The sequence below is a fragment of the Daktulosphaira vitifoliae genome, unplaced genomic scaffold (assembly GCF_025091365.1).
Source record: "Daktulosphaira vitifoliae isolate Bord-2020 unplaced genomic scaffold, ASM2509136v1 Scaffold_3, whole genome shotgun sequence".
In the NCBI taxonomy this organism is placed as follows: domain Eukaryota; kingdom Metazoa; phylum Arthropoda; class Insecta; order Hemiptera; family Phylloxeridae; genus Daktulosphaira; species Daktulosphaira vitifoliae.
The window spans coordinates 36,758,196-36,772,280 of record NW_026099574.1 but is presented as its reverse complement, the minus strand read 5'-3'; the positions used below and the strand labels follow the sequence as shown (position 1 = coordinate 36,772,280).

The 14,085-nt window shown below is 26.9% G+C and overlaps 1 protein-coding gene across 5 annotated transcripts in view; it reads left to right on the top strand.

Moving 5' to 3' along the window:
* Window positions 1–14,085, top strand: part of LOC126902590 (5'-AMP-activated protein kinase subunit gamma-2-like) — a 36,934-nt gene that overhangs the window by 3,174 nt on the left and 19,675 nt on the right. For 3 of the 5 annotated variants that reach the window (XM_050680007.1, XM_050680008.1, XM_050680005.1), the window contains exons 3-5: window positions 357–721; window positions 865–943; window positions 1,682–2,037. In XM_050680007.1, the coding sequence (XP_050535964.1) occupies window positions 357–721; window positions 865–943; window positions 1,682–2,037 (800 nt within the window). Of the gene's footprint in view, window positions 1–356; window positions 722–864; window positions 944–1,681; window positions 2,038–3,136; window positions 3,377–10,498; window positions 10,536–14,085 lie in introns of all 5 variants that reach the window. The other 2 variants (XM_050680004.1, XM_050680006.1) reach the window with 2 other exon arrangements.

Genomic DNA, 14,085 nt, shown 5'->3' with positions numbered 1-14,085 from the left:
CAATGGGGAAGTGTTAATACCAAAATAATTTTATTTTATGAAATTTCACTTAAAATATTGATTTCCTATTTGGGTATTTTAAAAAATTGCATTATATAAGAAGTGTCATTTAATTTAAAAGATGTTCTCAAAAAATACATTACTATTATTGTTTTTAATATTTAAAAATTATTTGATTTATAATTCTTGCATTAAAAAAAAATATATAGGTTTTTTGAAAGATTACTATTTGGATTAACGAGTAGTTAGTAAAATTTTGATAAACAAAATATCCAAACAATATTTTTTATTATTGTAAAGCATTAAGGTTTTTAATAAATATCACTATATTTAATAAAAAATAATTATTATTTTAGGAGCTCAAGACAGTCCTGAAGATGCTGATTGGTTTCAACATTATTTTTTACGACATGTTAATCGCTTGCCATCCCGTAGTCACCAATTTGTTGGGAGAAGACTTTCAGAATGTAAAGAAGAAGATGAGCATGTAGAAAATAACATAAAATCTCCAGTGACTGATGACCTCTCAAATAGTACTTCTGTTAGTACAAAATCTACACCTCCTATATCACCTCCATCTCATCACAGAGATAAAAATTTCTTTGATGTAAACCTTGTTGAAATGAAGTCTCAAGCATCATCTTCATCAACTTTAGATTATGATTCTATGGATGAAGTATGGGTAAAACGTTATGATGCAGAAACAGCAAGACGCCGAACGGTAATAAATGATAATTATTTAAAAATAATTTTTATGTGAGATTTCACTATAAATATGATATCAAATTAAAAGAATTCAATTTTAATAATAAATAAAACAATTACTTATTATTTATTTATTATAACAACACATTATTGTTTTAGGAGCTTGGATCACAGCCTTTGCCAACATCAGCTGATGAATCAGATGGTCATTGTGTGTCCATTAATCGTCCTCGATCAGGTAATGTATTAAATTAAAAACTTTGACTTTATTTATTGTAATTTTAATTGGACATGCTAAAAAAAATAGTTAGATACCTAACATTGGTTTATTATCTGGTTTTGTTTTACTGCTGATTATTTATACTTGATTGATAAAACGTTAAGTGGGAGAAATACATTTCCATCTTACTGTCTATTATCTTTGACATAAAATTTTATCACATTGTATTGTATTCATTCCATTTATAGAAAAAAAGTCAGTTATTTCAATGATAACTCATGGCCAACAAGAATAGTATAGTCTCTTTACTAAAACATACATATTCATTATTATTAACAGAAATATTTATTACACTTAGTTTTATCAAATATTTAATACTTTTATTAATGTATTTATACTGAAAAAATAATACATGTGATGTTAAATTAAAAATTGCTGTATTAGCATTCAAAATACTCTATTGAAAATTTTTTAATATTATTTAAGTAAAATGATAGAATTAGATGCCAGAGATTTTTCAGGTAACATAATCTTAATTATTATATATTTATTTATATTTAGTTTAGGTTTCACCTTATCAAATTTTTAAATGATTTGCATTTTTTTTTTGTAATATTTTACACAAAAATCTATATAGTATAAAGACTTTAATTTTAACGAACTGTATAGCAAATTATTGAAATTTACATAGTTAATCTTCATACTTAACATTCAAAAACAATTAAAATATATACATCATTTTTGTATTTAATGTAGGCACTTGGAGTAAAGGTGGATCAGCTCCGGTTCTTTTACCAGCAGTTGTTGCTGCTCTTACTAAAAATAAAAAAAATTCAATTAGTGTTGAACGGCGTCAATCGGGTGATGACATACTTGCAAAAGGAACTCCAAAAGTACAATTGTTGAAAAATAAATCTCAACAAACACAGTCTCCCCCACAAAATATACAAAATACACAAAAAAGGCTATCACCAAAACCACGTACGGCACAATCACCTTCTCACACTAGAAAAACAAATGTTCTCTTAGATGCTTTTCGACCACGTTCTAAATCTGATGCTGCTTCTAAAAAAAACAGTACAATAATGTTCCAAATGAAAAATTCTATTCAGGTAAATTTTGGAGCCTAATAATTATATTAATAAATTTTATGTGTATTTAATTTTTTTTTTTTTGAAAAAGTTATAGTGTCTCATTTTTATTTTTTATACTATATTTTACTTGGAAAATTAAATATTTTATTCATCAAATTATACAACTATTTTTTATTAATATATAACTTAAAATATGGATTAAATATTTATTTAGTTTAGGGTAAGGCTTTAATTAATTGGGGAAATGCATTTCATACATAGGTGTAACAATACAAAATGATGTATAAAAAGTAAAAATAATTTAATGAAGAAATTTTTTTATTTATACAGATTCTACAATATTCAACAAATTTTCAATTACTTACTATTTACTTAAATGGTACTTCTAGAAAATTTCTGCTTTTCTTTATTACATCATTGAATCATTAAATATTATAATCGTGATAATTTGAATTTTTAAGGTTAAACTTATAACATTAAAATATATCAATTATTATTTTTATTATACATATACATATAATATTTTAGTATAATAATATTAATAAAATATACTTAATATATATAATGAATATACATATAATTTATTTAATTATTTTTATAAAGAAGTGTAATAATTTAAAGTTCTAAAATACTGTGATGCATAGTCTTTTTTTTATTTTATAAACAATTGAGTATTTATATGTTAAATTATATTGTATACTAACTATTAATTATCTATTAAATTAATATATATTTAAAGTTACTAGAGCAAAATAAAATTTAATTAAAATTATTTTAATGTTGACATTCTTGAAACATAAAGTATGTTAATTTGTACAAAATCTATTATACAAGAGCTTTCTTGAGAGATAACCTAATCTATAATTTTACAAAAGATAATAATTATTTTTATAATTTAACTGTTCAATACAATTTAATTAATTATATTTATGTTTAGATAACATTTATCTGTGTTATTTTTTCTTATATTTTATATTTACATAAAAAAAATTTAATGTATTTCCATTTTTTATCAGATTAAATATAATTATCATACTTTATAATAAGTTTAAATTTGTTGGCTTTAATAATAATAATGTAAATGATGACACAGATGGTACCCAATTATTTTTTTTAGAATACTCTCAAATCGCCAGGTTCAAGTGCTCGAAATAGTATCAGTGGATCAAGTTCTTCAACAGACACTGAACCTACTAATTCAGCACCACCAACAACGCGAAATCGTTATAAACAAACAGCAGTACCTACAAGGCCACGAGCTGGTTCAGACAGCACTAGTACAAAAGGTGCTGTTTCTAAAATGATGGATTTGTTCCGGCATAGATCTCAAAGTACTGTAGAAGACAAACGCAAAATTGTAAGTTAAATTATTCATATTTATTAAAGATCTATTTTATAGTTCTATAAGTTTACATTTTATTTACTATAAATTGCTATAAATTTATGACAGTTTTACCTTAGTAATAAATGTGTTTCTTATCTTAATTTTCTGGGTAATTAAGTTAATTTTTATTACAAATTCTCATATTCTTTTTAGATGATCTTATCATGTAGGTATCAATTTTTTTAGTATATGTTTCTTTATTTAATATTTAAATATATATATATATATATGAATATTTTTATATGTATAGGGTTTGGAGGATATATCTAAAAATCAAATGCATTAACATTTAAAACTTATTTTATTCAAACAGAATATATTTATATTCATACTCACTAAAAAATAATGCATTTATGATAACATTTATTAAAAATTTTTTATGAAACACATTAAAGTTAATTGGGAGAGCTTGGTGGGGTTCAGTTCCTCCAATTTAAAAAAATTGCATAAACTTATTAAATATGTATGTTGCAATAAAAAAAGTAAAGTTGGTACCTTTAGAAGGCATAAATGTATAATGATCTTCTATCTTTTTTTCCTCGTCTTAATCCCAACTACTTGAGGTCGGCACCCTTAGCCTTACCTTCTACTTAAACAATCTCCCACATAATCTACACTCATATTTATATAATAATATTTTAAATATTTAAAAGAAAATATTAATACTGAAAAAAAATAACTCGCTGTGCATATGATTTCACAATTACATCTTCTTCTTCTTCCTCGCCTTAATCCCAACTACTCAGGGTCGGCCACCCTTATCCTAAACTTCCACTTTACACGATCTCCCACATCCTCTACACTCATATTAGCTGTACTCCTATTGCATTCATTAACATTCCTCCATCTCTTTTTGGGTTTAATTCTACCTTTACTTCCCTCAACATTCATTTTCTATAACTGTTCTTACAGCTTCCAAATCCTCTCTCATAACATGACCCAACCATTTAAATCTATTTTCTCTTATGTTACCTATATTCACTTTCTTATATAAAATTAATTAATTCACATTCATGAATTCATTAATTTTTAAATTAATGAATTCGTACGAATATATTTATTTCAAATCTTGTGTATTTTTAATACATATGTTTAATTTTAATACAAATGAACCATACACTTGGTCAGATATAAAACTTATATCGAAGTAAAGTCTTAAAAAGTCCTCTCAAAAGTACGAGNAACTTATATCGAAGTAAAGTCTTAAAAAGTCCTCTCAAAAGTACGAGTTTTCAAATTTTACACGCCATTATTGAAAATAGCTATTTTAGTTTGAACTATAATTTCACGAATAATTTTTTTTACTGTCAATGAAGATATATTTTATTTAAATTTTTCTCGTTGTTAGCGTTATTTTTAATTTTTAAGATCAATGTTATTTGTTGGTTGTCTGTTCATTTTATGTTCGTGTCCATGTTAAATTATTTCGTTTCATATGACATACGGGAAAGTTTTTTTTTTTTTTTTAAGGAAATATCTGATTGTCAATTTTGTACACAATTTGCTCATAATTGTAATTTGATTTTGATAACAAGAAAAGACATTAACTACGCTATGAATTATTTGTGGTAAAAGATGTCCATCTGGCTTTTATTAATTTGAATAAGAGAGGAATTTTATTTTTTTTATATGCCCCATCTTGTAAAATTCAAATAAACATACCAGCCTATATTCTGTACCTCATTATTTATTGTTAAATACATTAATCTGTTACATATTAACAAACCGGTTAAAAACTTTTCAATATATTTCATAATAACAGGTTTCTGTCGATTTTTTTGCAAACATAGAATCCAATTTTATATCTTCACACCCTCCAACTCACTATTAGTACTGTGTGCTTGTTTTTCATTTTACATATTTTTGTCTAAAGATGGTGGACATGATTAATTTCTGTGTTATTCCATATTGTTAGTGTCCGCGTACATTCTTGAAGTTGGAACGCACTCCATAAACTTCATTATACCTATATGTGTATATAATTCCGTGTATATCCTATGAAGTAGGGGAATCGGTGTTTAGTGAAAGTGTCACGGAGGACCTTGCGAACCACATCTACTAATTACCCGTTATGCTATTATTATGTACATGTATTTATGTTTAACGTTTTGTTAAACCATCCCCACCCAAGGTCTTTTCATCAGGTTGCTAGTAAACCATTACGGTGCAGAAATTTACGGTTTTTATTATTTGTATTAAACATTTATTTGTTTCTCCGCGGACAGTTATTTTTTTATTTTACGGGAACCGGTTCCCACCCATGATAATGTTATTTCACAGTTCCATCCGTACCACCGCCTCCTTCACTGTCGTCGCCGCCGCCGCCGCCACTGTACGCAGCGACTACAAATGCCAACCTGCAGTTGGTCCGTATCTGTCCGCGACACGGGCGTTAGCTGTTGATTGAGTTTTGCTTCATTGACTGTAACTTAATACATAAATATTGTGCGCGTGCCGGTATTTCACCGCTGCTGTGTAGTGGTCGTGATCATTTTTTTGGGCGTAAGCCCAATATGCCCGTGCCATGTCTTGGTATTTCCGATGGATGTTCAGTCAGCAGCAGGATCCGTCGGTGGCTGTACCAAACGTCAACAAGCCCCGTAGCAGATCGCTGGACGGCGGCAACCCAATCGAGCTGCACTCAAACGCGCCGACGTCGCCGGCCACTTTCCAGCTGGCCACTCTGCAACCCACTGTACGGTTACCGGTTACCAGCTTAACGGCAGCCGCATTGCCCTTTGTACGTATCATTCCCTTTTCGTGTCATTATTGAATACACATTGGCATTTTGTTGTTTATTCACCGCCATTATTTCAACGTGTCGCAATCGGTCGTTCGTATGTGTTGATTTTGTGCAACTGTTTGTCTTCCAGAAGATATATTTAAATAATTAGCAGCTAAAATGTTTTTTTGGATGTAGGAATGTTGTGGTATACAGAAATAATAGCGTATTGTTTCCTTTTGCGTTATCTTCCCGATAACGTTTANTAATAGCGTATTGTTTCCTTTTGCGTTATCTTCCCGATAACGTTTATATTGGTTTTTAATGGGTTTTCATAAAAAATACGACGAATTTCATAGGTTTGTTTGGCGTTAAGCTGTATGTTTTAAATTATGTTTTGATGACTTGCCTTATTTTTGTCGATCGATAAATACAATTCATTTTTAATCGGTGTACGTTGGCTTGTAAATTAGGATTGACTTGTAGGCATCGAATGTTTACTTTGATTTTTAGTGCTGTAATGATATTGAATTCCGGCGTGAGGCCTCCGAACCAGGAGAGCATTATGTTCATTTTAATCTATTTCATTGTCATGTAATACTGTGTAGTGGGGAGTACCGAATGACTTTCTATACGAACATGAATATTTTTTAAGTTAATATATTTTCCATTGTAAACTAATATTATGGTAGAAGTAAATAGTGTAAGACTGATAGTAAAATTATTTTACACAGTTCCATCAAGACGAGAAATGTGTTGGTAAAGCTTCGACTTGGATTTCAAAAGAAATGATTCTTAGTTCGTTGACATTATATAAATTAATAATGATTATGCAGCAAATTTTGTGGTTTATTCGTGTAATTACGCTTGAGTAAATGAACCAAAAACCCTATAAAATAATGTGGGATTGAAGGCCAATTCAAAGTGACCTATTATAGAACATTAAATTTAAAGTTGGAAAGATCAATTTTGTACTTAATTGTAGTATCAGTTGTGTGTGTAATAGGAGCTTATTTGATTTTTAGAAGACTGATAAAAATCCTACGTGTGTTGTTTTATCTTACACTGTTATGTTCATATTTGCAAAACTTGTATTAAAAGTTAACTATTTACAAAAATAATCTTGTCGTCAACTAAAGTTTTTATATTAATTTTTTCTATTTTAATTTAAATATAAAAATACCTTGACAGCATCCAATTTTTATTATTATTCATGGACAAAATTCATTATCATTAACAAAATATATAACCAATTAAAAAGGAGGTGTTAGAATTGATTTTCTTATTGTTTTCATTAAAACTAATTCGCAACTGTATGTTTTTGAAAATGGGATAATAAAAATGTGGTGATTATATTTGAATTTTCATTTTTCATAAGATACAATTTTTTATTAAAACTAATTTCGTTTATTTTTAATGACTCTTCGCGATAATAATAAGCTACATAATTTATGTCTTTATGTTCATAATTTATGTTGTCATATTATATCTGTACAAGTGGAATTAATAAAAATATGTTTGTTTTATGGTCAAATGTTTATTTTTAGACGCGTTTGTAAATTAGAGACACTGAAAGAAATTTACTCAGGGTATCAGCATTTAAAATTTGAATCTTGTTTTAAAAAATAATTACTTTTTTTAATATAAGTATAACTTAAATATAGTTCTTGACATGATGTGTTATAAATTAAAATGATAACTAAAAAACTCTTATTCAGTCTTAAAATATGAATTTTATTTACTTTTTTCATATCATCAGCGAAGTAGTCTTCTCCCTTGAAAAAGACATTAATTTATAATAATACAGTTAAACTTTTAAGAAAATAAAAATATCCCACATGAATACGTATTAAGCAATAGTACTTAGAGTGGCGTATTTAGAAAGCGGAACGTACCTACTGTTTATTATTAATTTCTAAATACGCCCCACAGAACTCGTACATATATTTTTTTGACTACAAAAGTCGTATATGATAAACAGTTTGCCCCTTAACATATACATAATTTTAAAACAGATCAATTAACAGACTTTTGAATACTAAGTTTGATAATTTTATTTTTGTGGCAAAATTTTCATCCCTGAAATATTAACAAAAAATTTTTTTGACCTACGGTGGATTTAGAAATCATCGATTAAAAGGTAAAATTTATTTTTACTTAATTTGAGCTATTTATGAACAAAAAAAAAAAAAGGTCAATAAAACATTTTTATATCGGCATTTTATAGTCTATGAGGAGAGCACGTGTTACTCTTGTGTTTTTAGTTAATTATAGTATTTTCAAATAATTATTATGTTTTCCACGCTTTTTAATATGTCAAACATTGCAATTTATTTCTTGATTGTATTCAATCAATTTTTTTACAAAATTTTATTTTATTGTACAATTTTTAAAAGCAGTTATATTAAAATAGCACTACCAGACTTCCTTGACCAATTTCAAACTAAAATTTCTCAACAGTTAATAATTTTTTAATCGAATCTTCTTTTGTATCTTGATTATTTAAGTTTTTGAAAAGTCATACGCGATGAATTTGTGAAAATACTCTTCTTATTATTTTAAAACATTTATATTGATAACAGTTTTGTTTTAGCATTAAAAATACTTTAATATGTTAAAATACCATTTAATTTGGTCTTTCTAAGGAGCACTAAGTAGATGACCATTTACACATACGTGTATATTTTGTAGACTAAAATTATTAAAAATAGTATTGGAATGAATCATAATTTTTAGTTAAAAGTGGACTATTAACAACATCTATAACATTAAAGTTAATTATTATTCAAGAACTTAAACTTTAAAGTTTCTCAAAATATTTAGGAATTATAATAAATATTTTAATCAATATTATAAGTAATAAAAATATTTTATTGGCACTCCTTAATTGAACTGTCATTATTGATTTCAATAGGAATATATCTAAGAATTATATAAATTTATGCAATTATAACAATTTTTTTTTACATTTATTTTTGAAATAGATATTTAGTTCCAAATCTGTGTTCCATTTAATGACTTTCGTACAATTAATGATATTAACTGTTAATTGCGCAGTTATGAAATTATTAAATTCATCGACATTTTTTAAATTTAACACGTAATATTTATGATTTTTAACTAACTGTAGTGCAGAATATTTATATTTGACTATAAGCATACAATACTCTTTATTTTTTTTATATATTGGTTAGTATGTATGATATACATAAATAGATTTAGATATTAATGCATAGTATCGCGTGTAATTAAAAAAAAAAAAAAAATATATATATATGGGAATATTTCATTTTATATGTACCAAAATGTATCTCACAATTAAGTCATTTAATGTCATCCAGCTACGACTTTAAATGGTCAAGACGGTTTTGCTCACAATCCCTTATATTGTTCTGAATTTGTTTTTTTGGTGATGTTTTATTCGTGTTAGTATTCAGAGTTCAGGGTAAATACATGTCTATATCATAAATAAAACCGGTTATTTAGTATTATTTATGTTATAATATTTTGGTATTATTATTTTAATATTAATTTCTTAAGAAACCATTAATTATTTGTCCTTACTAAGTTACTAACTTTATTAGTATACAAACATGTCATCAAAAATATACGTTACTATGGTAATATGCTTTGGAATATATTTTATAAATTTCTTATATTTTTTAATTTTTAAATAAAAAATTCCCTAAAATTATTTACTCAGAGAAGATGGTACTTCTATGAATAAATTATCATTAAGGTATTTCTTTATCTATTAAAAATCGACGGGGAGGGGGTGTCATTATTAGTCAGCTTCCGCAGTGTTTGCAATTTTAATTGCTATTAACTGCAGTATAAGCAACATTACTCACAAAATTTTCCGAACACTTTTTTTGTATGTTTGTCTTAGTATTAATATATTTGATATTATATGATAATATTTCTTGGAATAATTATAATTAGCTTCCGCGTTGAGTATAATGAATATCTGTATGTATTTAAGTTGTTTGAACGTGATGATAATCTTAAACTAAAGTTATTATGTACAAATTCTGTTCAAATAAATACATGAATAATAAAAACACGATTCAAATTACTTATATTGATTAACTCGCCTAACTTAATAAATTAAGTTTGTTTTTGTAGTAAAAAAAAAAAACTATGTAAGTACTATTTCTAAAAATTATTTCACCTACACATTTTTAATAAAAACAGTTAATAATTTATCTAGACCCTTAGTAAAGTCCAATCACCAAAAAAATTTGCCTAACCTAAAAATCTAAAAGACATTTGTGGATGTGTTACAATATTACCGACATTGATAAGAGTTCATTTGACCTTGTGTTCTGTGTACGATAATCTATGGTACTAATTATTTGTGTTTTTCTTTGCAGAGACCAGTTAACATACCACATGCGAATTTAGCACAAGGTGAGTAAACCAATAATTGTTTAAATTTAATATTATTGTTGTAATTATTAATGAATCATTTGGCCGTTAAATTGATTCATTTTAATTATTGTTTGAAAAAAGATGACAGGTATTTTTATTATTATTATAGGTCATAGCAATGGGTCAAGAATAGTAGTGCTTTTATCTCTGACGTCAATAATTTTTATACTTCTCACAATCTTCTTGTGTTGAACTTTGTACTGATAATATATTTGTTATTTTTTCAAAAGTCTATATCTTTAGTAACCACGCAATGTAGTAATTGTCATACAAATGTTCATGGCATGAACAATTTACTGAATTTCTGAATTATTATTTATTTATAAAATAAATTTTATTATTATAATTCAGATGTTCAATATTAAGTGTTTAGAAAACATCCATTGGAATATTTGTAGCATTTTTTTTTGCACCATCTGTTATAAGTTTAAGCTCATATTTGATACACATATAAACATTTGACTTGACCCCCTAGAAATTTAATAAAATTATTTCATAGAGGGGAAAAAGTTAAATTGAGCACCCTAAAAAATTAGACTACACTAGGCTTATGAATACAGTGCTTTATTGAAGATACTCAAGTGCAATCAATACTGTCAATACCTCCAAAAATTAATTAAATTAAATATTTTTTTTTACACAATATTTTCAACACATTTTGCATACTTAATTAAAAAAGGAGGAAATGAACTGAACCTCCACCAACTAGTATTTCTTCTGTTTAACAAAATTATAATAATAATTAAAAAAGAAACTTAAAGACTTTCGTTTTAGGAGAAGAAACCTTTAATTTCGATAATACTTTGATAAATTTCATTTGTATACAAATGTTGATTTTCAAGTATTGATCTAGTTTTTGAGTTACCAAACAAAATTTTCTCGGACTAAAATGGATTATTTAACTGTCTCTACGAAATATTCTAAACTCAAATGAATTATTTATGTTGCTTTCTATGACATGTTAGATTTAACAATTACCAACTACCCTATAGAACTTTCGAAATGAAATGACGAGATTGTAAGCAATCTCGTAAAATTGTTATGTGTATTTTACCTGCATAAATTCGTGTGTTATGTGTATTTTACCTGCATAAATTCGTGTGTGTTACGTGACCGGTGATTAAGACGGGCGACTAATTACATTTATATGGTGTCCTAATAAAAGCATCTGCAAAAATTACCATATCACACGCACTCGCCGGTTCAATTAAGTCAAAACGATGCGAGTTCATGTTTGTTACCCTCCCTTGTAATTTGCGTGTTTAAATTCTAATGATGTCGTATTATATCTTTTGAAAAATTATTTAAAAAGGACCCGCCCTATTTTAGGCATTTTAATGATATTCATTTTTTTTTATTATTATTAGTTAGATACACGTGTAATCCGTCATATAGTGTATTCCAAAGATTTTTGTCGCGAAGCTATTTTATTAATTGTTGTCTTTTAACGCTCAGGTCTTCGAATCTGGTGTTTCATTGCCAACCACGTTGGCTGCATTTTTTTTTTTTTTTGACTCGTATGAATTTATTACCATTTGCCGCGACGGTGTTTTATATGACGCGATGTGTGTTTTATTGTTATACTCGATAAGCGAATTTAACCAACGCGCAATTGGCAATACAATTGTAAACAACAAGTTGTTGTTTTTCGGTGCCCTTGCGGTCATATTACTTCGTCTTAACACAAAGAGGGAGGTTTTAAACAAATATGTCTAGTAAGCCTTTACATGAAAAGTAAAGGCTTTTTGTATGTATTTTAAAAATTATAGTCCTTTATAATGTTTAAAACAAAAACGATTCAACTCGAAAGTTTAATTCGTACCCCTATTTTTCACTGTTTACCCAAAAAATAACTTTAGTTTTTCTTTCTAGATAGGTAATTGTTTACTATTAAACCATTAAGACTGATTTTATGTAAGAATTTTCTCATTATTGCCTATTGAAACCTTTTTGAATCTAAATTGATGTAGACTATGAACCTTACGTCAAGGTGGTTCATATTATCATTGCTGATTTTGCTAATTATCTCGGTTGACGAATAATTGTTTTTTTTACGTTATTTGGCTTTTAAAAATGTTCGCTTGTTTGAAAAAGTATTTAATGTTCATAACCGGTAATAGTTGGACACAATATTATTAATTTCTATTCAAAATAATAAACAGATAAACGGTGTCAACCAATGAACAATTGCAGAACTGAAGCGTGTTAAGATATGACTTTAACCGTTTAGTAATGAATGCCAATAGATAAGTTTAAACCGTGGTAGATTACAATTGACAATAGTCTACCGCGGTAAGGCTTAATGAAATTCGATTTGATCTCTGTAATATTTACTAACTACCAAAAGAATGAATTTATAAGTGGAATTTTTTTTTGCATCTTATTTATCAGTTTAATGTGCGCGTTTTTTTTTTCTCAAATTTTTCTATTGATTTTTTTCAATTTCCATGAAAAATTACAAACATTTTCCCTGGTGTCATATTAATAATTTGAGCGAGTTGTATTGATCAACTTAAATACACGAGACGTGATATTTAAATTCAAAATTGTTACTTGTTAGCTGAAAATAATAAAATATGCGTTGTAGATTGCGTTTAATTATTAAATATTTTAGTGTGTATGTATTCGTGTTATTAGTCGACAGAACTTGAGTTCACGTTTTATATTTATTATGTGACTTTGTATGCATAACTACTTTTGTGTACATTTCAGAACTGCTGAGCATTTAAATATTCTAAAAGCCCTGAGAAATGTTTTGACCTTTTGAGAGCGAATAATTATGTGATTATAAAATGAACCTTTTTTGCTAAAAATATATGTAGTTTACATGAATTAAAATTAAACGTCAAAACCGCGGAAATAAATAATTGAATATTTCTTATTATTTAATTTTTTGATATTATATTTTAGATCTTATTTCGTTGATTAAAATTTCTTTAAAAAACTCAATTTACAAATACAGTACGGATAAATTTTGACATGAATATGACACTAACCGTATTGGAAGTATCGTAAGGTTTTAAAGGTTGGGATTTTAAATAAACTCCTACTCGAAAAATATAGTTTTTAACAAAAAATAATAACGCGGGAAAGCCAGAAAATAACGAGTTTCCCTAATATGTTTATTGAAAACAAAGAAAAACGAGGGAAATAAATTTATATGAACTTCTTTTGATCATTCTTACATAATTTTTAAATTTAAATATCAATCACAATCTATAGAATGTAATCGTATAATATAATCATTTAACGTGTTTTTTTTTCAATTCAATGTCATTGAATTCTGAAACTGTAATAACGTATTTTGCTTACGCGATTAAAAAATACATACACTACCCGGTTGTCAAACGACATTCGAACTTTGTGTATTATTTTCCTTGTAATCTCATAAATCGAGTTGTCCGCATTTATTCAATTGGTCATTTTTAACGGCATTTCAATTATTTTTCCTAGTAATATTGTTCGAAATTCAAACGATAATTTGCGATGGAAAGATGCCTACGTGAAAACGATCACGGCGCATCGTTTG